General features: G+C 47.0%; 1 protein-coding gene across 1 annotated transcript in view; it reads left to right on the forward strand.

Annotated features, from left to right (window-relative positions):
* AGBL2 (ATP/GTP binding protein like 2) overlaps positions 1-26,480 on the forward strand; it is a 60,545-nt gene that overhangs the window by 8,377 nt on the left and 25,688 nt on the right. The window contains exons 4-7 of the mRNA XM_025192008.1: positions 1,243-1,431; positions 4,773-4,880; positions 6,424-6,574; positions 8,909-9,688. Of these exons, the coding sequence (XP_025047793.1) occupies positions 1,243-1,431; positions 4,773-4,880; positions 6,424-6,574; positions 8,909-9,688 (1,228 nt within the window). The remainder of the gene's footprint in view (positions 1-1,242; positions 1,432-4,772; positions 4,881-6,423; positions 6,575-8,908; positions 9,689-26,480) is intronic.

Raw genomic sequence — 26,480 nt, forward strand, 5'->3', positions numbered from 1 at the left:
GGCTCTGGGAGGGGGCTACAGGGGGGCTATGGCGAAATTTGGGGTGGCTGCAGCCCCTCCCACTGCCACTGCCGCTCACCTCGAGCACAGCATAGCACGGCCACTGGTCCCAGCTGCAGCCCACCCTGCCCTGCCTCTCCCTGCGCAGATCTGGGAGCACAGGCCCCCCTGTGCCCTCCCGGAGAAGCGGTGGGAGCAGCAGCTGGAGGTGCCCCACACCCCCTGGTATGAGCTGCTGCTCTGTCCCGCACCCACCCCACCCCAGCTGGGCAGTGCCTACCCCAGCTTCAGCCCCACTCCCTCCCTCACCATGGTGGGGGGTGTTGATCTGCCCCCCATTCCCCCTCTCCTTCCACCACACCAGACTTACCAGCTGGAGTCAGCTCTCCAAGCTGCTGGACTGTGCTGCTCGCTGCCTGTGTGCTGCACTGCGGCTGCTTGCATGAGCATTTATTGGCCAAATTATCGGCCATTTCAGGCTGATTTCCGATATAGCCAATTTTCTTTATATTAGTGCTCATCCGATACTGGACTGATGTATCGGTGCACCTCTACAAACAGTGCATTTCTACTGACAGTGATAAGGAAAAAGCCAAGCAACGGAAAAGTGCAGTGTGACAAAGATGTCCCAGCGTTCATCTGTGGCTTGCTTTGGTAGGCTGTGTATTGGGATGTCATAACAATCCTTTCTTCAGCCTTTGTTAGCAAGGAATTGGTTTCTGGAACAGAGTTCTGGGGGAAAGTGTAGCCCCAAACTCCCTTCTGTGATTATGGCTCTTTTTCTTTGCGTGCAGAGAGAGCTGCATTCTTCCTTCTGCTGAGGACACTCTGTACCAGGAGCAGATGGGCTAAAGTGTGGGTGAATTCCCACAGTACAGGGGAATCTGGCTTCACACATCAGCCAATCCCCTCAATCCCTGGATTGGGGCAAGGAACATTTCCTGTTCTTGTTTTCTGATATGAGGCATTTCCTATTCTTGTTTTCTGGCTACATTACTGTAGGCAGCAGGTCCCCAAGAGCTATGGTGTTTGGCTTTTTTATTGCCTGCTGGCCATGACAGAGCTCAGGTTTGTGATGATTTCTGCTGCCTGTGGCTAGATCTAGTGTGTGCATTTCTTGCTGCACCTGCCTTTCCTAGCAGCACTGGAGTCAGCATTGCAGCATGTTTGTACTGCTGGAATCAGGTCATGGTGCTATACTGCAATGGAGATCACAACACCCACTCTTGATTCCCTTTGCAGGTTCTCTGATGCTGGAGGCAGCGCTTCTCAAGAACAAACAGGTTCTAGTTCATCATCCAGAAAGTCTGGGATTTCCATGCCTGAGGGAACCTCGGGGGCTTTTTACTTTTCCCACCTCAGGAACTCTCCTTCAGGCACCACAGTGGCCAATTGAGTGTGAAGTCATCAAGGAACAAATCCAGCACATTGGTAATCTGGCCCTTGCATACTGTTACTATTGCATGTCATGCAGAAAAAGTCTGGTGGTTTGTGGTGAAATTTACCAGTGTGGTAAGGTCCCTGAGCTTTACCTGCACAAAATCAGGACCCCCCCACAAAATGGGGGAACTGTAAAGTCACATTCCTGGAGTCACATAATTACAAGAAAATCCTGACTTCCTTTCTCAAAAAAGGTGTTTCCAGCACTTGCAGGTGCTGAGAAAATCTTGGAAACATGACCTCTTAGGGCTTTACTGCCAGGTGTCATATACAAAGGCTGACATAGTTTAACATCTGATTTTTAAAACAACTTCATGACCTTTGGGCACCTGACTTCAGTGTTACTCCTCTTATTGCCTAAATACATGGAATGGAGTTCTCAAGAAAATCTCAGTCCATTCTCTGCCTGAGCTCCATGGCAATAGCTTTTAATAGGTGGGGGGTTGAGGGGATGCTGCAGGAGAACCTGTGGAATGGTCAGTTTTATTAATGTCTATAGTAGATTTTAATGTTAAACCAGGAGGTGCAGTCTTAAGCTTTTTCCCCATAACTAAATATACTGGATTTCATAGATGGTTTCCTTCAGAGCAGCTTGCTACATTTTACTGCCATTTCCCTTGATATTCCAACTAAAATTTCCCCTTATGCTTTTCACCCCATTACTGGGGTGAGAAGCCTACGTCTTACTCCATAGTGTTTCCCTCTCCTTGATAATCACACCCATCAGACAGTTAAAGTGCACTGTACCAGAAGTTTTGTTTTGCTGTTGCTCTTCTCTGACCCTCACAACTCTAGTTTAACAGTCCCATCTTGGTAACCTGATGTCTAGAGATCAGTGCTCTTTTCTAGCTATAGTCATAGCAGTTTTGCACACAGCATGCTGTGCTGTACTGCTTCAACAGGTGGCAGAGGCCAGCAGAGATATTGCAGGACTAGACACCAGGATTTTATTTCTCCTTTGCACTGAATAGTCTCTGTAGCACTTGGAGATTTGTTTTTAGCTGTAGGTAGTGTAAGGGATCCATAACCCTGTTACTCAAGTAGACAGAGTGCAGTGCTGCAGAGGACAAGCTATAGAATATAGAGAATGGGCTATGTGGGCACGTCCCCATGAGCAAGGAATATGCATTTCCACGAGGACAAGTAGCAGCGGCACAGCTTGTGCCGCTGCTACTTGTCCCCAGGGAATGAATGCCTGTACCATGTGTGCTGTGGCATGTGATATGTTACTCTGGGTGGGGTAGGGGAGGCTGAACCCAGTAACTGTGTTGGTCCCAGCAGCCTCGCCTGGGGCCTGGGAGCCTCTGGGAACTGCAACCTTGGCAGGCCTGCAGCAGGGAGCCTGGCTGGCAGCTAGAGCATGGCTCCAACTGGCCAGGCTCTGGTTTTGGTAGGCATGTACTGCTGCCACGTGCACTGCCCTGCTTTTTTTAGGCATGTTTTTTTTTTTTACCCTGGGATCTCTCAGGGTCAAAACCCCACAGCATGCTGCAAAGTAGCAGTGCAGGAAATGCAGCATGTGCAGTGTGCAACACTGCAGACAGATCTGCAGTGCCACATACCACACATCCGCGCGTGTCTGGATGCATGCCATGAGTGCAGGCTACAGAGCAGTAAGCCAGCACATGGCTAATGAAGAGGCCTGTGTCCTGTTAGGCAGAGGCGGGCAATTATTTTGGGCGGAGGGCTGCTTACTGAGTTTTGGCAAGCCATCGAGGGCCACATGACTGGCAGCCCAGGGCAGATAAATATTAGTTTTCTAATTTTTTAGGGGGCCTGTGGGCCAGATAGAATAGCCTGGTGGGCCACATCTGGCCCGCCGGCTGCATTTTGCCCACTCCTGTGTTAGGGTAAGAAGACAGGTGATCAGAAAGGGCAGAGGAGAGTGGGGTGGAGCTAAGGAGCTATATAATTCTAGTTTCTGGGCTGAATTTTCAATCTGACCCAGACTATGGAAGGTAGAGGAGTTTTCTGAGGGAAGCCTAGGCTGCTGACTAACTCAAGCTGGAAACAGTAGGTGATAAGGTAACCCCAGGGGAGTGGGTGGGATAGCCAGCCAGTAATGGTGTGGTTTTGCTTGGGTTGTATGAACATCCTGAGGGTGGTTAGTTATTTCCTTTGCAAAGTGGATTGTTTTGTTTATTTTTATCTATGAGGCATGGGGTGACTTTGGGGAAGTAGGAAGGACACTGTGGGCACCTAGGGTAAGGTGCTATGAGTTTGGTTATTTGATTTAGTGGAGACTGAGGCTCTGAGAGCCAGAGAGAGTTTCCTATTTATGGACTGTTAATTTGGGGCCCAAGAAAGCCCTGGCTGTAAGCTGAGAGGGCTTACTGAGGCTAATTTAGTTATAGCCCTGCTCAGAGCTGGAGTTAAGACTGGGTCAGACTGAGGTGGCCTAACTGATGAGCAGGGTAGAGTGAGACACCCAAAGTTCCACTCTGGAAGTCTGAGGGCTGCCTCCCAAATTTATATTAATTGACATCATGATGTGACAGGCATGGAGAGATGGAGTGAGAAATAGGCTTAGGGGGGCTGCCAGAGAGTACCATATCTACCTACCAGAGGTGGATGCTTTAACAGCAGATTTAGCTAGGAATCATTCTGGTAGGGAGTTACCCAGAATTTTGTGCTTCCAGAGCACCCTGGTCATTGCCCACAGGCTGAACTCTGTGCAGAACCCTTCAGCCACTGTTTTTGTGCCCCTCTGGCTTCCCATTCTTATCAGGTTTGGCACACACCTTTTCTACCTTCAAGGATTTGCAGTGGAGGATGCATCTCCTGTTCAGGATAATAGAGCAGGGACGTGTAGACTATTTTCAATCAATGCTGTCTAAACATACTAGACTTCCCATCTGTTACTATGCTAAAATTTTAATAGACTTGCTGTCAGTTTTTGGGTAAATGACTCCCAAAGGCTGGAAGGCGTATTGGGGAATAGTCACTGACACATCCTGCTGAGTAGATTGGCTGAGTTTTAGACCAGGCTGTATAGCCACATAGGAGATACAGCCCTCCAGAACAGATTATGTTTGGTGCTGACCCCAAATGGCCTCCTTTCCAACACAGACCCATCCTGGTGACTGAAAATCACAAGCCAGCAGGCAAGGGTGCTTCTAATATACTAGGCATCTGTTGCTTATCTTTGTGGAAGCAAGCATGTCAGCTGAGAATGAACACTGGAGAGGGAGAGAATTGATTTCTATTATTACACAAAGTTAATTTTAGGAACTCTGTCTTCTTTATCCCAATGGGCATGTTCCCCCATGACACCCCTCTAAGGACATATAGAACAATCTGCCTGTATTTGTCTTAATCATCTCTCTTTTCAGAGTGGGTACCGCCCAACTTGGAGCCATTTTACCAGCTCACAGGGAATGAGAAGGCACCAGAGATTGTAGGAGAGGAAAAAGGAACAGTTGTTTACCACATAAATCCAGGTATGTACTCGTGTGAAATTCCCAACTTCAGCTATGGAGACTAAGACATGAAGGTAACCCTGGGTCAAATCCAAAGCCCAAAGGAGTTAGTTGGAAAAGCTCCTGTCAACATATATAGGCTTTGGATTTGCTTACAAAAGGGAAAGTCATTGGACAAACTTTTATACAGTACATTTAACAAGCCTTTGGTTGAACTCTCTCTAAATGAGTGAAAGTCGTTTGATGCGTCACCCTCCTCAGTCCTAGTTCATAAAGAAGAAGCAGGCCTACAAGCTTCAAGGTAGCACTGATTCCTAAGCTACAACATTTGGGTACAAATGTTCCTGTGACAGGTCTCATGCCTTCCTTGAGAGGTGACTGCCTAGCCTGATGCATCCCACTGTCAAGGAGTGAAAGTCTGTCCTCCTGCAACAGGATGCCAATTCTGTATCTTAGCCCTTAAGCATCTTGCAGTGTGCTGGGCACCTGGGCTGTCAGTTGGTGTCCAATAACGTCTGGTTATCAGAGCTCAATTCTCTTCCTGGTTTCCTGAAAACGTGAGTTACCACTACTCCCAACAGAGGAGGCTGAGATCTAGCAGGAGCTCAGAGTCCCACAGTAGCTCAGTTTGCCTTGAAAAGGTTCTTGTCTTCATCTTCTCTACCAGTTGACTACTACTGGAGGCACCAACTTTGGCAAACCAGTCCTAAAAAAAATAGCTCTGCCCTCATAACAAACTCTTCTGATCCTTTGGTGCTGGGCTAGTGCTTTTCTTTGTGAAATGCCAGCTCTTGCATGGCAATACCAGGTCTACTTCATGTTGTGCCTCTCGGGGTTTGGCAGCAGGACCGCCATGGGGATTTTGCAGCCCTTTGCAAAGTAGTCCTGACACAGGCTCTGGTTCTCTTAGTGCAGTTAATTTGTATGCAGTATTAAAGCCCCATTACATGCAGGGCCAGTAGCTGGAGTATGCAGAATCCTTTTCAGATTTGAGCTCTATTCCCTTTCTGATCCTGAGAGGGGAGGCCAACATGATACTGTTGTTAGATCACGATCCACTGACATCCTGCCACGTTAGAGAAGTGGAATAGTTAGTATCTTTGAGTGACCGGTTAGGCACTTGAAACACGTGAAGCCTCCTTCCAGCTCTGCTGCTGATGTGCAGGGTGGGCTTGGTCACACTGCTTCATCACTCTATGCCTCCCAGTTCTGAAATGGCACTGAGCTGTTTGTAGAGCACTGAGAACTGCAGCTGGAAAACACTAATGACTACCATTTATTAATGCTGTGGAATTATGGGCTTGGGGAATGTTTGCTCAATTGGTGGCAGGTGCTTTCACCCTTAGAACAAAAGGGTTCCCTGCAATGGAATAGGGCAGAGCCCAAGTCACCACAGCAGTAGATTACCCTCACTACTCTGGACCACAGAGTGGGAGAGGCTGAACAGGGGCCATGTTGGGAAGAACTAGGGATTGGCTTCAGTATGGTTGCCTTGGAGCTGGCAGTAGGAACTGAGGCCTTGCTACTGGGTGCCCTGTGACTAACATATCTCTTCTCCTGGCAGCAGCCAAAGGCACCTGCTTTACCTGTGCCCGGGTTGGAGGTACTCGAGGGCCTGTCAGGTCACCTGCAGTTACCTTGGAAGGCCCAGAGGACACCACTCTGCTCTTTGAATCACGGTTTGAGAGCGGGAACCTCCAGAAAGCTGTCAGAGTGTGAGTGGGAGTAGTTGGGAGGCACTCTGGGTGTGCTTGCTGGGCAGGGGGGCGTTCTGGCTAAGCCAGGGGTGTTCCGTCTCCAGGATGGGAGGAAGTTAAGGGTGTCCTTGGTGGACTGCGGTCTTTTGCCTAAGCCAGGTTGCCCAGTGCTGTCCCTGGAGGATGACTGCTAAAAAGGAAATATGCAGGTGAAGAGGATTGGGCGTCTCTAGGTATTGCATTTCACAGCAGTCACACACAAGCATTGAATTAATTCCTGTTGCCACAGAGAATAGGTGGTAGCACAGTTTCATTCCCCACCATCCCACTCCTCCCCCCCCAAAAGAGAGAGAATGGAGGGACAGGTGCTTTGAACTGATGCTGCTTCATTCCTGCCGCAGTAGCACCATCACTGTCTGCCTGTTGCACTGAGGGCAGGAGCACTTGCTGTCTCATGGCCAGCCTCCCTGATGGGCTGTGGGAGCCCTAGGACTAGAGCCCATGACTTATGGTGCAGTCCAAGGAAAAGACATCTGCCCTTCCCCACAACCCCTGGTTTTAGATGCCTGATTCTCTTCTCCCAGCCCAAGTCACAGTTGCCTGGGGGTTGTTCTGATTATTGCCAGCTGGTAATGGTCACACAAATAGTGCCTCCATGTTCCATGGACTATAGGAAGTGAAGCTCCAGGATGCTCCTGTACACAGAGTGAGGGAAGGATCCTTTAAGAATAATAGCATGTGCTCATAATTTTATAGACTGCACCATAAAGCAGACACACAGAATGTCAGAGTGAAAGGCACAAAAGCACCTTCTGAACCTGGCAATTCCTAACTTTCCAAGGTTTGACTCCGTCACTTAAATAGTATCTTTTGGATAGAGGGTTTTTTTGTGGTTTGCATATAATTGGATTTGCCAGTAACAAAAGTGCTCAAAGATCTGTTTTCCCCACCACAAATCACTGGCTCCAGAGAGGAGGGGGGAAATCTTAAGCCTGGTATGTACCACAAAGATTTGCTGTCAGGAGCCAACCAGGACATGGCAATCAGGGCTTGATTCTAGAGGATCACAACTCAGGGGATCAGGAGCAAACATTATCTAGACCAGGGTTATAAGTCAGGGATTCAGAAACAAGTGGGTCAGGAGGTTGAAAGAAGGCTTTTAAGGACACTTATACATGTGCTCTAGGGCAGGGGGAGCACTTTAATTAAAGCACCCAGAGCATCTTGTGCATCAGCATCCTCACACTTAAAAGTGGTGGCAGGGGCACTTTAGTTAAAGCTCACTGAACAGGCTTTAGTTAAAGCGCCCCCACCACCATTTTTAAGCATGGGGATGGTGATACACAAGATGCTGGAGTCTACTGGAGCATGGTAATTACAGCCTCATTGCTTATGTATAGGTGCCCTAAGGGAGTAAGATACAGGTACTGAGATAGAGTCATGAGCCACAGTTGGTCAGGGACAGGAAGTGTTGGGATCCAGACTGCAGTCATTGACCAAGGATCCAGAGCAGGCGGCTTCAGTTGTAAAGGACTGAACTGTGGGTGGTCCCCAAACTAAAGCCATAAACCAGGAGGTGGCTGTCAAAAGACAGGGGTGTGGACTGGAGTCAGAAATGTAGAGATCAAAATCCAGCAAGTCTGGAGCAAAGGGATCTAAGCTGGAGCCTGGAAGAAGTTGTTTGCAGGCAGGAACTAGAAACAGGGAAACTAGAACTCAACTGGCAAGAGCCAGGAAACTAGCATAAGGAGTTGGAAGCCCAAGGCTAGACGGAGAATTCTCCTTCCCATTGACTAACAGGCTAGGCACTGAAAACTGCTATATATAAGCAGACAGCCATGCCCATGCAGGTAACGGGTCAGCTGGGATACTTGGGCCACTGGCAGGCAGGGCCATTCAAGTAACCAAGGCAAGCTGTGGCTACTTAGCTTGACTGATTCCCTGACTACTGACATTTGCTAGCTAGTTGCTACAGCTTGCCACGTTCCACAGTGACAATTTTGCTGACAAATCCCTCCCATCTGAACACAGCTGTGCTGTGGGGCATGCTTTTCTTGGCTCAGCTTGTGTTGCTCTGAAGGTGGAGTATGGAAACCAGTCAAAAACCCCATTCTGTTTGCATATGTTCCATTTCCACTAGGGGGTTCTGCCTCTGAAAGGATATTGCCCTTCCTCAAGAAAAGCTGCCAAAGCTAGGCCAGTATATCCTATCGTGTTTCTCTGTGCAACCTTATCTTTCCTTGGCATGGCTGTTTCTTTGGCAGAAGTTGCTGCTGCATTTTTAAGTACTTCTTTCTTTCTTTCTCTCTCTCTCTCTTTTCCTCTCTCCCCATCCCCCTTCCCCTGTTCTAGTGGTCCCTATGACTATGAACTGACACTGCGGACAGACCTCTACACCAGTAAACACACCCAGTGGTTCTACTTCCGAGTTAGGAACATGAGGAAGGATATCCTGTATCGCTTCACAATTGTCAATCTCATGAAGCCCAAGAGCCTGTACAGCATGGGCATGAAGCCCCTCCTGTACTCTGAGAGGGATGCCCAGACCAACAGCATTGGCTGGAGGAGAGAGGGGGCCGACATCTGCTACTATCGATGCAGTTCCAAGGAGAAGCAGGCCACATATTGTTTAACCTGGACTGTGCACTTCCCACATGACCATGACACATGCTACTTTGCCCACTCTTACCCCTACACTTACTCGGACCTGCAGCGCTACCTGCTGGCAATGACCAATGACACAGTCTACTCACAGTACTGCAAGCTCCGGGCTCTGTGCCAGAGCCTGGCAGGCAACACTGTCTACCTCCTTACCATTACCAGCCCCTCCAGGAACCCTGATGAGGCTGCTGCCAAGAAGGCTGTGGTGCTGAGTGCCAGGGTTCACCCTGGAGAAACCAGTGGCTCATGGGTGATGCGAGGCTTCCTTGATTTTATCCTGAGCAATGCCCCTGATGCTCAGCTCCTAAGGGAGCTCTTTATATTTAAGGTGGTGCCCATGCTGAACCCAGATGGTGTGATTGTGGGGAACTATCGCTGCTCTCTGGCTGGGCGGGACCTGAACAGAAACTACATGACAATACTGAAGGAGTCCTTTCCCTGCATTTGGCATACCCGTGCCATGATCAAGAGGTGAGAGGGATGGGAGAGTATGAATAGCTGCTTGGAGTGTGGTGCACAGGAGCAGAGCAGAGTACTGGCTCTGGCTAAATAAGCCCAGAACATAGTGGGACAACAGTAACCTCCACCATTCAGTTAGTTAGGGTTGTTCAGCTGGATGATAACGGCAGTGTGCGCTAGTGGGTACAGCCTTGGGCTGGCTCAGAACATCTAGGTTTTATTCCTGGATTTGCTACTGTTTTGCTTGGTGGCTTTAGACAATTCCTTGGCTCCTCCCCGTGCTTCAGTAAAACAGGAATAATGACCCAGTTCTCCCATGGAGAGCATGTTGGGATCTATGGGAAAACATACCACTTAAGAACTAGTATTTCTGTTCAAGAGGGAGAGAATATATTCAAAAGCACCGAGTTAAGAGAACAGAATGAATGTTGTGGAGTCAGTCAGTCCAGAAGGAGGAAATGACAAATGAAGGCTGCACGCACTCAGTGGGGCAGAGGCAAGATGGCCAGTACCTATGCGCTTGCTTTGGTGCTCATCCCTGAACTGTGCAAACTAGTGAATCTACTTTCCCAGCTCTCTGGTGACCTGAGACAGCATTATGACCCCTAATTCACAAAGAGGGATGCTGAAGCACAGAGGGATTGCAGGTCAATGTGCCAAGGTATGCATTAACTTTGGCGGTCAACAGAAAGAGATCTGGAACATTCTAGAAGTGCTGAGCATCCTCAGTTCTATTTGACTAACTATGGTTGTGAGTACTCAGCACTGAAAAATTAGGCCCCTGTATCTTGGCTGGGCACTCAGAAAATGGGGAATGACCAATTAATGACATGTGCAAAACTTGATTAAAACAACTGATTCAACATCATCATATTAATTTTTCTTCCTGCACTTTGCCTTATTCATGGTACAATTTCAGAAATGTTCAGTAAGTGAGGTGGAGGCACTATAGATGACAGCTTCCTCCTTTGCCTCATTAGTGTGCATCATCCAGCCTGGGCGCTGAGCAAGTCAGAGGAAAGAGTCAGCAGGAGGTCAGGAAATTAATTTATAGTTCAGACACACAAGGGGCAAAATTAAGACACTTCCTAGCTTTTGAATACTTGACTTAATGATGTCTTTTTAAGTATGTATATATTTAATTTCATAGTTTAAAAATGTAAGTAAATTAAATTATTACATGGAGACCTGTAATGGTTCATCGCCTACGTCATCAAAGGAGTTTGAACTCTGGCAGCTCTTCTTTGGTTGAAAATTTTGTGGATCTATCCTTGGACTTGCAACACTGGAGCAGAGACCTCTGATAAAGGAGGAGCTATAGTAGAGATAATATCAGTATCTGCCTGATATCAGTATATGCCTGTCTTGAGACAGGAACACATGACACAAAGCTGTATGTTAGCCCTATCTTACAGACAATACAGCTGGCATAATCTTTGATTGGGGCAAACTTGGGTTCTTTCTCCATCTTTATCAGAAGTGATTTTGTGCAAATTTTTAGTTATTTTTTAAGTAAAATGAGGGGAGATGATAATTGCCTTTCTCTGAGGCTGAGGGTTTAAGTCGCTGTACATAGGAAGTATCATATTGGATCAGACCAGTGGTCCATCTAGCTCAGTAACCTGTCTCTGACAGTGGCAGTAGTAGATGCTGTAGAGGAAGAGTATATGAATAGAGCATATCTAGAATGATCTATCCTCTGTCATACCCATCATAGCATCCACCATCATTGATTTAGGGATGCCAGAGGATACACCCTTGACCATTTTGTTTGATGGCTATTAATAGAACTTTTCTCCATACATTTGTCTAATCCCTTATTGAACCTTGTTATACTCTGTGCTTTTACAACCCCTTGTGGCAGCGGGTTGGACAAGTTAACAACGCCCTGCATGAAAAACCATTTCCTCTTGGTTGTCTTAACCCTGTCTCCTGTTAATTTCAATCAGTGCCACCTATTTCTAGAATAACCATTCCCTGTTCACTTAATCCACACTCTGCATGATTTTATAGAGTTCTATCATACTCCCTACCAGCATTCTCCTTTCCAGATTGAAGAATCCTAGCCTCTTCTGGTAGCCTCTTCTTGAAGGGTCCTAGTTTCTTCTGCTGTGGCAGTTGCTCCATACCCCAATTATCTTTCCCCTTCTCTATTCCTATTCTAATTCCACTACATCCTTTTTGATATGTGGAAGCCAGAACTACACAAAAGACTCAAAATGTGGGTAGACCATGGATTTACACAGTGTCAAGATAATGTTTTACATCATGTTTTCAGTTCACTTAGGATTCCTAACATTTTATTGACTTTTTTGGTTGCTGCTGGAAGTTGAGCTAGTATTTAAGGAACTGTAACAGGGAGGTCTGTCCTGTTAAGCAAAGCTGAAGGGCTGCAGCAGTGGAAAGGATGATGAGGGCATGGCTCACTGGGAATAAAACCCCCCAGCATACAGAACCAGGTGGAGGAGTGGAGGAGAAGCACCAGAGACAGGAAATGTCTAGGCTATGAGGAGGACAAGCCTGGGTAGGAAGGCTGAAGCCACAGCAGATCCCTCCCAGGGTTCAGGACAATATAGTTTCATAGTAGGTAGGGTCAGGAGGGACCTGAACAGATCATCTATCCTGACCCCCTGCCACAGGCAGGAATGAATGGTGGGTTCACAAGACCAGGAACTGAGGCCTTGCTACTGGGTGCCCTGTGACTAACATATCTCTTCTCCTGGCAGCAGCCAAAGGCACCTGCTTTACCTGTGCCCGGGTTGGAGGTACTCGAGGGCCTGTCAGGTCACCTGCAGTTACCTTGGAAGGCCCAGAGGACACCACTCTGCTCTTTGAATCACGGTTTGAGAGCGGGAACCTCCAGAAAGCTGTCAGAGTGTGAGTGGGAGTAGTTGGGAGGCACTCTGGGTGTGCTTGCTGGGCAGGGGGGCGTTCTGGCTAAGCCAGGGGTGTTCCGTCTCCAGGATGGGAGGAAGTTAAGGGTGTCCTTGGTGGACTGCGGTCTTTTGCCTAAGCCAGGTTGCCCAGTGCTGTCCCTGGAGGATGACTGCTAAAAAGGAAATATGCAGGTGAAGAGGATTGGGCGTCTCTAGGTATTGCATTTCACAGCAGTCACACACAAGCATTGAATTAATTCCTGTTGCCACAGAGAATAGGTGGTAGCACAGTTTCATTCCCCACCATCCCACTCCTCCCCCCCCAAAAGAGAGAGAATGGAGGGACAGGTGCTTTGAACTGATGCTGCTTCATTCCTGCCGCAGTAGCACCATCACTGTCTGCCTGTTGCACTGAGGGCAGGAGCACTTGCTGTCTCATGGCCAGCCTCCCTGATGGGCTGTGGGAGCCCTAGGACTAGAGCCCATGACTTATGGTGCAGTCCAAGGAAAAGACATCTGCCCTTCCCCACAACCCCTGGTTTTAGATGCCTGATTCTCTTCTCCCAGCCCAAGTCACAGTTGCCTGGGGGTTGTTCTGATTATTGCCAGCTGGTAATGGTCACACAAATAGTGCCTCCATGTTCCATGGACTATAGGAAGTGAAGCTCCAGGATGCTCCTGTACACAGAGTGAGGGAAGGATCCTTTAAGAATAATAGCATGTGCTCATAATTTTATAGACTGCACCATAAAGCAGACACACAGAATGTCAGAGTGAAAGGCACAAAAGCACCTTCTGAACCTGGCAATTCCTAACTTTCCAAGGTTTGACTCCGTCACTTAAATAGTATCTTTTGGATAGAGGGTTTTTTTGTGGTTTGCATATAATTGGATTTGCCAGTAACAAAAGTGCTCAAAGATCTGTTTTCCCCACCACAAATCACTGGCTCCAGAGAGGAGGGGGGAAATCTTAAGCCTGGTATGTACCACAAAGATTTGCTGTCAGGAGCCAACCAGGACATGGCAATCAGGGCTTGATTCTAGAGGATCACAACTCAGGGGATCAGGAGCAAACATTATCTAGACCAGGGTTATAAGTCAGGGATTCAGAAACAAGTGGGTCAGGAGGTTGAAAGAAGGCTTTTAAGGACACTTATACATGTGCTCTAGGGCAGGGGGAGCACTTTAATTAAAGCACCCAGAGCATCTTGTGCATCAGCATCCTCACACTTAAAAGTGGTGGCAGGGGCACTTTAGTTAAAGCTCACTGAACAGGCTTTAGTTAAAGCGCCCCCACCACCATTTTTAAGCATGGGGATGGTGATACACAAGATGCTGGAGTCTACTGGAGCATGGTAATTACAGCCTCATTGCTTATGTATAGGTGCCCTAAGGGAGTAAGATACAGGTACTGAGATAGAGTCATGAGCCACAGTTGGTCAGGGACAGGAAGTGTTGGGATCCAGACTGCAGTCATTGACCAAGGATCCAGAGCAGGCGGCTTCAGTTGTAAAGGACTGAACTGTGGGTGGTCCCCAAACTAAAGCCATAAACCAGGAGGTGGCTGTCAAAAGACAGGGGTGTGGACTGGAGTCAGAAATGTAGAGATCAAAATCCAGCAAGTCTGGAGCAAAGGGATCTAAGCTGGAGCCTGGAAGAAGTTGTTTGCAGGCAGGAACTAGAAACAGGGAAACTAGAACTCAACTGGCAAGAGCCAGGAAACTAGCATAAGGAGTTGGAAGCCCAAGGCTAGACGGAGAATTCTCCTTCCCATTGACTAACAGGCTAGGCACTGAAAACTGCTATATATAAGCAGACAGCCATGCCCATGCAGGTAACGGGTCAGCTGGGATACTTGGGCCACTGGCAGGCAGGGCCATTCAAGTAACCAAGGCAAGCTGTGGCTACTTAGCTTGACTGATTCCCTGACTACTGACATTTGCTAGCTAGTTGCTACAGCTTGCCACGTTCCACAGTGACAATTTTGCTGACAAATCCCTCCCATCTGAACACAGCTGTGCTGTGGGGCATGCTTTTCTTGGCTCAGCTTGTGTTGCTCTGAAGGTGGAGTATGGAAACCAGTCAAAAACCCCATTCTGTTTGCATATGTTCCATTTCCACTAGGGGGTTCTGCCTCTGAAAGGATATTGCCCTTCCTCAAGAAAAGCTGCCAAAGCTAGGCCAGTATATCCTATCGTGTTTCTCTGTGCAACCTTATCTTTCCTTGGCATGGCTGTTTCTTTGGCAGAAGTTGCTGCTGCATTTTTAAGTACTTCTTTCTTTCTTTCTCTCTCTCTCTCTTTTCCTCTCTCCCCATCCCCCTTCCCCTGTTCTAGTGGTCCCTATGACTATGAACTGACACTGCGGACAGACCTCTACACCAGTAAACACACCCAGTGGTTCTACTTCCGAGTTAGGAACATGAGGAAGGATATCCTGTATCGCTTCACAATTGTCAATCTCATGAAGCCCAAGAGCCTGTACAGCATGGGCATGAAGCCCCTCCTGTACTCTGAGAGGGATGCCCAGACCAACAGCATTGGCTGGAGGAGAGAGGGGGCCGACATCTGCTACTATCGATGCAGTTCCAAGGAGAAGCAGGCCACATATTGTTTAACCTGGACTGTGCACTTCCCACATGACCATGACACATGCTACTTTGCCCACTCTTACCCCTACACTTACTCGGACCTGCAGCGCTACCTGCTGGCAATGACCAATGACACAGTCTACTCACAGTACTGCAAGCTCCGGGCTCTGTGCCAGAGCCTGGCAGGCAACACTGTCTACCTCCTTACCATTACCAGCCCCTCCAGGAACCCTGATGAGGCTGCTGCCAAGAAGGCTGTGGTGCTGAGTGCCAGGGTTCACCCTGGAGAAACCAGTGGCTCATGGGTGATGCGAGGCTTCCTTGATTTTATCCTGAGCAATGCCCCTGATGCTCAGCTCCTAAGGGAGCTCTTTATATTTAAGGTGGTGCCCATGCTGAACCCAGATGGTGTGATTGTGGGGAACTATCGCTGCTCTCTGGCTGGGCGGGACCTGAACAGAAACTACATGACAATACTGAAGGAGTCCTTTCCCTGCATTTGGCATACCCGTGCCATGATCAAGAGGTGAGAGGGATGGGAGAGTATGAATAGCTGCTTGGAGTGTGGTGCACAGGAGCAGAGCAGAGTACTGGCTCTGGCTAAATAAGCCCAGAACATAGTGGGACAACAGTAACCTCCACCATTCAGTTAGTTAGGGTTGTTCAGCTGGATGATAACGGCAGTGTGCGCTAGTGGGTACAGCCTTGGGCTGGCTCAGAACATCTAGGTTTTATTCCTGGATTTGCTACTGTTTTGCTTGGTGGCTTTAGACAATTCCTTGGCTCCTCCCCGTGCTTCAGTAAAACAGGAATAATGACCCAGTTCTCCCATGGAGAGCATGTTGGGATCTATGGGAAAACATACCACTTAAGAACTAGTATTTCTGTTCAAGAGGGAGAGAATATATTCAAAAGCACCGAGTTAAGAGAACAGAATGAATGTTGTGGAGTCAGTCAGTCCAGAAGGAGGAAATGACAAATGAAGGCTGCACGCACTCAGTGGGGCAGAGGCAAGATGGCCAGTACCTATGCGCTTGCTTTGGTGCTCATCCCTGAACTGTGCAAACTAGTGAATCTACTTTCCCAGCTCTCTGGTGACCTGAGACAGCATTATGACCCCTAATTCACAAAGAGGGATGCTGAAGCACAGAGGGATTGCAGGTCAATGTGCCAAGGTATGCATTAACTTTGGCGGTCAACAGAAAGAGATCTGGAACATTCTAGAAGTGCTGAGCATCCTCAGTTCTATTTGACTAACTATGGTTGTGAGTACTCAGCACTGAAAAATTAGGCCCCTGTATCTTGGCTGGGCACTCAGAAAATGGGGAATGACCAATTAATGACATGTGCAAAACTTGATTAAAACAACTGATTCAACATCATCATATTAATTTTTCTTCCTGCACTTTGCCTTATTCATGGTACAATTTCAGAAATGTTCAGTAAGTGAGGTGGAGGCACTATAGATGACAGCTTCCTCCTTTGCCTCATTAGTGTGCATCATCCAGCCTGGGCGCTGAGCAAGTCAGAGGAAAGAGTCAGCAGGAGGTCAGGAAATTAATTTATAGTTCAGACACACAAGGGGCAAAATTAAGACACTTCCTAGCTTTTGAATACTTGACTTAATGATGTCTTTTTAAGTATGTATATATTTAATTTCATAGTTTAAAAATGTAAGTAAATTAAATTATTACATGGAGACCTGTAATGGTTCATCGCCTACGTCATCAAAGGAGTTTGAACTCTGGCAGCTCTTCTTTGGTTGAAAATTTTGTGGATCTATCCTTGGACTTGCAACACTGGAGCAGAGACCTCTGATAAAGGAGGAGCTATAGTAGAGATAATATCAGTATCTGCCTGATATCAGTATATGCCTGTCTTGAGACAGGAACACATGACACAAAGCTGTATGTTAGCCCTATCTTACAGACAATACAGCTGGCATAATCTTTGATTGGGGCAAACTTGGGTTCTTTCTCCATCTTTATCAGAAGTGATTTTGTGCAAATTTTTAGTTATTTTTTAAGTAAAATGAGGGGAGATGATAATTGCCTTTCTCTGAGGCTGAGGGTTTAAGTCGCTGTACATAGGAAGTATCATATTGGATCAGACCAGTGGTCCATCTAGCTCAGTAACCTGTCTCTGACAGTGGCAGTAGTAGATGCTGTAGAGGAAGAGTATATGAATAGAGCATATCTAGAATGATCTATCCTCTGTCATACCCATCATAGCATCCACCATCATTGATTTAGGGATGCCAGAGGATACACCCTTGACCATTTTGTTTGATGGCTATTAATAGAACTTTTCTCCATACATTTGTCTAATCCCTTATTGAACCTTGTTATACTCTGTGCTTTTACAACCCCTTGTGGCAGCGGGTTGGACAAGTTAACAACGCCCTGCATGAAAAACCATTTCCTCTTGGTTGTCTTAACCCTGTCTCCTGTTAATTTCAATCAGTGCCACCTATTTCTAGAATAACCATTCCCTGTTCACTTAATCCACACTCTGCATGATTTTATAGAGTTCTATCATACTCCCTACCAGCATTCTCCTTTCCAGATTGAAGAATCCTAGCCTCTTCTGGTAGCCTCTTCTTGAAGGGTCCTAGTTTCTTCTGCTGTGGCAGTTGCTCCATACCCCAATTATCTTTCCCCTTCTCTATTCCTATTCTAATTCCACTACATCCTTTTTGATATGTGGAAGCCAGAACTACACAAAAGACTCAAAATGTGGGTAGACCATGGATTTACACAGTGTCAAGATAATGTTTTACATCATGTTTTCAGTTCACTTAGGATTCCTAACATTTTATTGACTTTTTTGGTTGCTGCTGGAAGTTGAGCTAGTATTTAAGGAACTGTAACAGGGAGGTCTGTCCTGTTAAGCAAAGCTGAAGGGCTGCAGCAGTGGAAAGGATGATGAGGGCATGGCTCACTGGGAATAAAACCCCCCAGCATACAGAACCAGGTGGAGGAGTGGAGGAGAAGCACCAGAGACAGGAAATGTCTAGGCTATGAGGAGGACAAGCCTGGGTAGGAAGGCTGAAGCCACAGCAGATCCCTCCCAGGGTTCAGGACAATATAGTTTCATAGTAGGTAGGGTCAGGAGGGACCTGAACAGATCATCTATCCTGACCCCCTGCCACAGGCAGGAATGAATGCTGGATTCACAAGACCCCAGAGAGGTGATCATCCAACCCCTTATTGAATTTGCCCAAGGTAGGGGCGAGGACCACTTCCTTGGGAAGTTGGTTCCAGATTTTGGCCACCCTAACTGTAAAATATAGTTTTTTCAGGCTTAAAGACTGTACATCATTAAGTTTTGCTGAGAGATGCTCAAGGAAGGGGCAAAAGTCTACTTGACCTTCTTCAATCCTGGAAAGTGAGTGTTTAGCCCTATTCTTTATTTTCTGTCTTTTAACCACCTTCCTATCCCTTAAAGGAGTAGGACACCAAACTTTTTTAAAGATGTGCACAACGGGGCTGGCCACTAAGAGTGATTTCCCCCCACCCCCCAAATGGCTGAACTACTTGTCCGACTCAACTCATCAGGGCAACCTCCTCACAATCCCACCAGCCATGCCTCGATGGAAATTGTATTTCATCTTTGGAGGCAGTCTCCCAGTATCCCTTTGTGCCCAACAGATCTCCACTTGGTTTAGCTTCACTTGCTTGCCAAGTCCTACTTGAGGGAAGGACTCAAAATCAACTACAACTCTGTGCCCCACTGGCACCTGCTGATAACTAGGCCTTACAGGTCTTACTCTCAATTCATTCACCAGTCTGTCAGATCCCTGGCCCTGTCCTTGGCCCTAGTCTACCTCACTCCCTCTGGCCCTTTGCAGGGCCTGAAACCCAGAGTGCTCCAGGCATCCTATTGTATGGCCTCTAAGCTTCCCCAATAGCCACAATCCAGTCTTTTGGTTAAACTGAAACAGAAATGCAAGCAACCCACTTCAAATAAAACACTCAGGCTTCCTATACACATACTTGGAGGTCGGGGGCAGGGTGTTTTAATTAGAGTAGTTCCCAGAAAGATACTGTAATTAAAATATCTCATCATCATGTGTATTAACCTCCACAGGTTTAAAAAAAAAAGCAGGATGCTTTATCTAAGCCTCATTTGACAAGGTTTAGATAAAGCACCCCCATGACCATTTTTAAATGCATGGGGGCTTATGCACATGGTGATGAGGCCACGCTGGAGCGTTCTAATTAGAACTCTGAGCAGACTTGATTAATTGAGTCTGCTCTGACTCATTCTAACTAGAATGTGAACCAGCACATGTATAGGCAGCCTCAGAGCCCTCTAGTGGTCACCACACAGAAGCCACATCCCCTCCCACTGGCTTGCTCTCAGCCCCTTTAGGTACCTGACCTGTTCAAGCCTGCAGCTTTTGACAGCTTAGGCTCGCAGGAGCTCATCTTACTGCAGTTTCAAGCAATATGGATCTCTCTGCCTCAGGCACCCTGGTTTATATTACCCGAATGAACTCCTCCCCTTCTGGTCAGATGTTCCCTTGACCAGCTGCAGATGTACTCTCTAAGCTTAATGAACAGCTTACTGCTGTTCATCTGGCTAAGCAGCAGTTGTTTCCTTCCTACATACCTAGAGCTCTGTTCTATTGCCACTCCAATTCCCTTCCCATGCCTAATCTGTTGCTCTGTTTTGTACTTCCTGCCCTGTACTCCCTGCCTGATCTGCTACTCTGCTTTGTGCTTTTCACGCTATCTGCTGCTGTGCTGCCTGTCCCCTCACTATTTGCCATGTGCAACACGTAGAGACTGCCCATGCCACTTGCAGTATGGATTAGCTACCTCTGCAGTAACCGACCTTCCCTCCAATCCTGTGGCAATTCAGGCTTTTTTAAAGAGTCTTTGGTGAGAGACCTTGTCAAAAGCTTTTTTAAAAATCCAAATATATGATATCAGTTGGATCCCCTTTGTCCATGTGCTGGTTAACACCCTCAAAGAACTCCAGCAGATTGATGAGACATGAAACCATGCTGACTCTTCCCTAGTATATTATATTTATCCATGTGACTGCTGATTTTATTTTTTATATAGACTCTACCAACTTGTCAGGAATAGAAGTGAGACTCACTGGTCTGTAGTTCTCAGGATCACCTCTGGAGCCCTTTTTCAAGATGGGTGCTAAATTGGCAATCTGCGAGTCCTTTGGCAGAGACCATTTGTAATGATAGGTTACATGCTATTGTCAACAGTTCTGCTATTTCACATTTGAGTTCCTTCAGAACTCTCCGGTGAATACCACCCAGCCCCAGGGACTTACTAGTATTTAATTTCTCAATTTGTTCTCCTGTGTCACTGCAATGTGATCCAACCTTTTGGACCTATCTGCTAGGAAGAATTGATCCAGCTTGAGAACCTTCCCAATATCCTCTGCAGTAAAGACTGAGGCAAAGTAAATAACCATAGTTACTACTAAGATCAGGTTCCCCATCATTTAACAAGAGGGCATAGATGGAGGGAGAAAAAAATTTGGGGGTGGGGCTGAGCGCGCATGCGTGAGCATGGATCAGGAGGGAGCAGAGCGGAGTTGGGCCTAGGATCAGGGCCAGGGCCTGCTGTGCCCGCCCCTTCCCCCTGTGCCTGGGGTCATTGCCTGCCGCTGGCACCCCCTGCACCAATGAATCTGCCGCCCCCCAACCTCCCACCGGCCCCAGCTGCCTCCCCACACCAGCCCCAGCCCTGCATCGTCTGGGGGGGCCTGGAGCCAGGGGCTGGAGCGGGGCTGGCCTTGGCTGCACTGCCAGGTCACAGGGGATGGAGCCCCTGAGACCCCCGTGCCTGCCCCGCCATGCCCTGCACAGCAAGGGTGGGGTGTGGGGTGAAGCTGTGGTTCATCCAGGGGGTGTGGGGAGGGGTGGCAGCTCCCGCCACTGCACGCATCCTGGGAGGCATGGGGGCACAGGCTTTGGGCGGGTGGTGGTGGTGCTGGGACTGGCCCACTTCATTGTCCAGTCTGCCCACCAGTGGGATGCACATGGCTTTCAAAACAGCAGCAGCAAGGTGTGGAGGTAGGGAGCAGATCCCAGACTGCAGTTGCAGCCCGCCCTTGACCTGTGCACAGATCATGGGGCCACATGTCCCCCCCTTGACTCCCCCACACCTCTGGATGAGCTGTCAGGCTCCAATTGTCCCATGACTCGGCCCGGCTGGGGCCCCATTCACAGTGAATGGGGCCAGATCGTGGGACAATACAGGAATGAGGGCGGCAGGGGCAGAGGTGAATGATTTGCCTCTGTCCCACTCCCTCCTGCACTGTGGGGGTCTTCATCTGTGTCCCCTCCCCCCCAAGCCCAGGCAGTCATAAAGAAAGTAGATTGAAAGAAATTTACCTGCCTGCTGAGCCGGCTGTGATCCTGTCTGTGCAGGATATCTAAGTGTGCATGCCTGTCCCCCCCTGCTGCAGCAGCCTGTGGCCAGGCTGCCCTGGCATTTTGGGGGGCTGAGCCCTAGTAGCCCCCCCACTTTTCTGACACCTATGCATGGAGGAAGAGCCCCTCATCTTGGAATTAAGTATGAGGTAGTGGTGGGTGGGGGAGGGGACCAGCAGCTGCTGCAGCTCTGGCACAGGCTCTGAGCTGGAACCAGGGCTAGAGCCACAGCTGCTGCCTGCCCCACCCCAACTGTTTCTGTACCCATCATCTCCTCTCCAATTTAGCCTTTTCCCCTCATCTATCCCCCCTCCAGCCTCTGCTCCTCTGCTGTGAGGGAGAGGGGGAAGGGAGGGTCCAGGCAGCAGGTGGGGCAAGTGATGGTGGAGAGGACAGGCTGCAGGGGGAAAGCTGCTTGATCTCCCCATACCACCTGCTCTCTCGCCACTGCCTTCCCCCTGCAGCGGTTGGGGGTGGTGACTTTAAGATGACCTTCTAATAATTAGGTTCTAGCCATGGAAAATTATAACAAATGTATAAATTTTCCATGCATAGAATGTAATTTGGGGGGGGGGGGATCTTAAATTCAGGGTCATCTTGGATTTAGGTAAATTGGTAGCATCTCTGCTATCTCCCTATTATCCCATAGTGCACTTTTTACATGTTGGTTATCTAATGATCCCACTGATTCTCTAGCTAGTTTCCTGCTCCTGGGATATTTAAAAATGCTTTATTATTAACTATAGCATCTTTTGTAAGATATTCCTGGAATTCTTTTTCGGCCTGCCTTATTTTGTGTTTATGTTTGACCCTCCAGAGTTTGTGCACTTTCTGGTTTTCCTTATTTGGGCACAACTTCTATTTTTTGAACAATGTCTTCTTGCTCTGTGTAGCCTCCTTTGCTCTGCTATTTAAGCCAAGTATGGGTTTAATTGGACTGCTTAGTACCTTTTGTGGGTTTTGGTATATAGTTTTCTTGTGCTTCAAATATAGTGTTAAAAAGCTTCCAGTCTACTTCTGTGTCTCTTACATTTTGACTGCACTTTTTAACTTCTAATTACCTTCCTTCTTTTACCTAACTGGATTCAGCCAAAAGCAAGTCATGCCTGACCAATTTGATTTCCTTCTATGATAAGGTGACAGGCTCTGTGGATGAGGGAGATGTGGATGCGATATACCCTGACATTAGCAAGGCTTTTGACACTGTCTCCCACATTCTCATTAATAAGCTAAGGAAATACAGACTAAATGAAAGTACTATAAAGTGGATGCATAACTGGTTGGATCATCTTGCTTTTTGAGTAGTCAATGTCACAATATCTAGTTGGCAGGAAATAACAGGTGGGCTCTTGGGTCTGGTATTGCTTAATATCTTCATTAATTATTTGGACAATGGGATGGAGCACAGATTTAGCAAATTTATGGATGAGACAGCTGGATGGAGTTGTAGATACACCAGAGTGTAGGGCTAGGATCCAGAATGATCTGGATAAACTGGAAATGGTCCCAAATCAATAAAATGAAATTCAACAAGGACAAGTGCAGTTTTGCACTTAGAACAGAATAATTACATCTACAAATACAGACTGGGGAATGACTAGCTAGGCTGCAGTACTGCAGAGAAATACCTGGACCATAAACTGAATATAAGACATCAATGTGCTCTTTAAAAAAAAAAAAAAAGCAACAGCATACTGGGTTGTATTAAAAGGAGTGTCGTTTGCAAATCAAGGGAAGTGATTCTTCTACTCTGTTTGGCACTGGTGAGGCCTCACCTGGAATTCTGTGTCCAGTCTGAGCCCTAAACTGCAAGAAAGATGTGGACAGATTGGAAAGAGTCCAACAGATACTGACAAAAAATAGTTAGAGGCCTGGGAAACCTGACTTATGAGGAAAGGCTGAAAGAACTAGAATTATGTAGGAGAGAAGACAGAGGGGGGATTTGATAGGTCTTCAGATACCTGAAGAGCAATTATAAAGAAACAAGAGATGCGCTTTTCTCTGTGGCTGTAGGGGACAGGACTAGGAGCAACAGCTTCAAACTGCAGCAGAGGAATGTAGGTTGGAGATTAGGAGGAGCTATCTGACTGAAGGTGGTCAAGCATTGGAACAGGCTAAGTAAGGAAGTTCTGAAGTCTTCTTCCCTGGAAATTTTCAAGAGCAGGTTGGACAGATACTTGACTGAGATATTTTATTCAGAGAATAATCTGTCTTGAGCAGGAGGCTGGACTAGATGACCTCATGGGGTATGTCCAGATAAGGACGTATGTGCAGGGGTGTGCATTTGCTGTGGTAAAAATAGTAGCGGTGCAAATTTGTGCCACTGTTTTTTGCCACTGCACATGCCCCTGCACGTGGGTTTTTAGGGCAAAATGCCCTACTGTGGGGAAACAGCCATCTCCCTGCTCCTCCCAGCTCCCAGCATGCTGGATTAGCTGGGGGACAACTAGAGGAGGGGAGACCCTCTGGCTAGCAGCCAGAACATCTCCCTGGAGGACTGAGCCTCCTTGTCTGCCAGCACATATTCCTGGAGTGTGCATCACACCGCTTTTTTTGTGGCGAGTTGTTTAACACTGGAATCTCCCAGTGTAAAATTTTGGTGCTGCACTGCAACTTAGCAGTGTGGTGAATGGCTGCACATATGCTACATGTGGTTTGTGGTGCCTCAGATAGCTTTGAGGCCCCACAGACTGCACATGCCCGCTCATCTGGACATGCCCATGAGGTCCTTTCTAGCCCTACTTTCCTATGATCCTAACTTCCTCATTTTTAATGTACTTTCCCCTCTTAGAATCATAGAAAGTTATGGTTGGAAGGGACCTCAGGAGGTCATCTAGTCCAACCTTCTGCTCAAAGCAGGACCAGCCCCAACTATATCATCCCAGTCAAAGCTTTGTCTAACCGAGTTTTGAAAACCCCCAAAGATGGAGCTTCCACCACCTCTCTGGTTAACCGGTTCCAGTGTTTTACTACTCTCCTAGTGAGAAAGTTCTTCCTAATATCTAACCTAAACTTCCCTTGCTGCAACTTGAGACCATTGCTCCTTGTTCTGTTATCTGCCACCACTGAGAATAGGCTAGCTCCATCCTCTTTCAAATCCCCCTTTCAGGTAGTTGAAATTGTATAGTGGCATGATAGATTTGTTTGGCTTATCTCCACCTGCTAAGGTGTTGTTGCATGTGCTTATACTGTGAACACCTACAGTGGCTCACCTACAGATACCTTTGTGTTACTCAGGATAAGGTCTATAAGTGGGTTTTAAGACAAGCTGATTTACAAAGCAGTCATTTTTTGAATCCAGAAGTCTTACCCATTTTTTGAATTCAAGTCTTACCCAGCATTTTGCCCATGAGGAATTCATTTAGTCTGTGTGAGAATAGCTGAAGTCTCCCATTATTATTGCCTGTCCCACTTTTGCAGCTTCTCTAATCTCCCTTAGTATTTCATAATTACCTTTATCTTCCTGATCAGGTGGTTGGTATTACAGTCCTAATACTATGATCCTTTTATTCAAGTATGAAGTTTCTACCCACAGAGATTCTGTGGTACTTTCCCTTTCAGATAAGACTTTTATATTGTTACTGTCTTTACTATCCTTAACAGTAGGATGTGCTACTCTTACATCCTACTCTGTCATTTTAAAGGCACAAACTCTATCAGAAAATGCAAGTTTAGAATTCATGGTACTGTCCTCTAGGCCAAACAGTGTTTGGACTGGAGGAGAAGAGCAACAGAAAAAGCTAATTCTGAACAACACATAAAACTGATCATTGTTTGGGAACATTAGTGGGCTCATCTACATGTGTATTAACATGCTTTAGTTAATGCATATTAAATCTAGTACCTCCATTGTGAGGTACTAACAAAATGTGCATTAGCCTGTCTTAATGTGTATTAACTAAAGAGCATGGGGAACTTTTACATGTGGTCTGTGGGTGAGGGGGGCAGTGCTTTAATTAGAGTGGCTCCGAGAGCCTCTCTAATTAAAGTGTCACAGCGTCTTTTGTATCAGAGTCCCTGCTATTCAAAATGCTGGTGGGGGTGCTTGAAGTAAAGCATGTTCGATGAGCTTTAGTTGAAATACCTCCACTACCATTTTGAAGTGCAGGGACACTGATACATGAGATGTAGGAGGCTGCTAGAGCGTGGCAATTACCATGTTCCAGCAGGCATGATTAATCAAGTCTGCTCTGATGCACTGTAATTGCAGTGCGTCGGAGCAGCCTCCACACTCATGTACAGGCACCCAGGGTTTTTAAGTGATGCTTAGTATGCATTAGCTTATTTTAATGTACATTAAATAAATAGCACATTTTTAGTTATGCTTTAATGAGCATTAAAATAGGCTAATGCTCATTAAAGTGCACATGTAGATGTGGGAAACAAGGGGTGCCTATACATATGCAGGAAGGCTGCTCCGGTGCACTAATTACAGTTCATTGGAGCAGATTTGATTAATCAAGTCTGCTGAAGTGTGGTAATTACTGTGCTCCAGCAGACTCCAGCATCACATGTATCAGCATCCGTGTTGAAAAATGGCAGCGGGGGCGCTTTAACCAAAGTTCGTTTGATGAGTTTTAGTTAAAGCACTCTCACTGCCATTTTTCAGCATGGGGACACTGATACATGTGACAGGCACTTTAATTAGCGCAACTCTTGGAGCCACTCTAATTAAAGCACACCCCATCCCTCCAGAGCACATGTATAAATGCCCAAAGAGCAGGAAACAAACAAGCCATTTTATTTATCAGCAAATGGGGACTTGCTATGCTTCACTGCTTAGCTAAAACTTAGCAGATTTTAATGTTGAGAAGAGAGGAAAACACTTTCTAGTGGCTACTTTGATCCATTAAAGTTGCTTTTTAAAAAGTTAGCCAATTCAGTGACAAACTTATCTATTGTTCACCAACCTCAGTCTCAGAAGTGGCTAAAC

This window comes from Alligator sinensis, unplaced genomic scaffold (genome assembly GCF_000455745.1).
Source record: "Alligator sinensis unplaced genomic scaffold, ASM45574v1 scaffold155_1, whole genome shotgun sequence".
Taxonomy (NCBI): domain Eukaryota; kingdom Metazoa; phylum Chordata; order Crocodylia; family Alligatoridae; genus Alligator; species Alligator sinensis.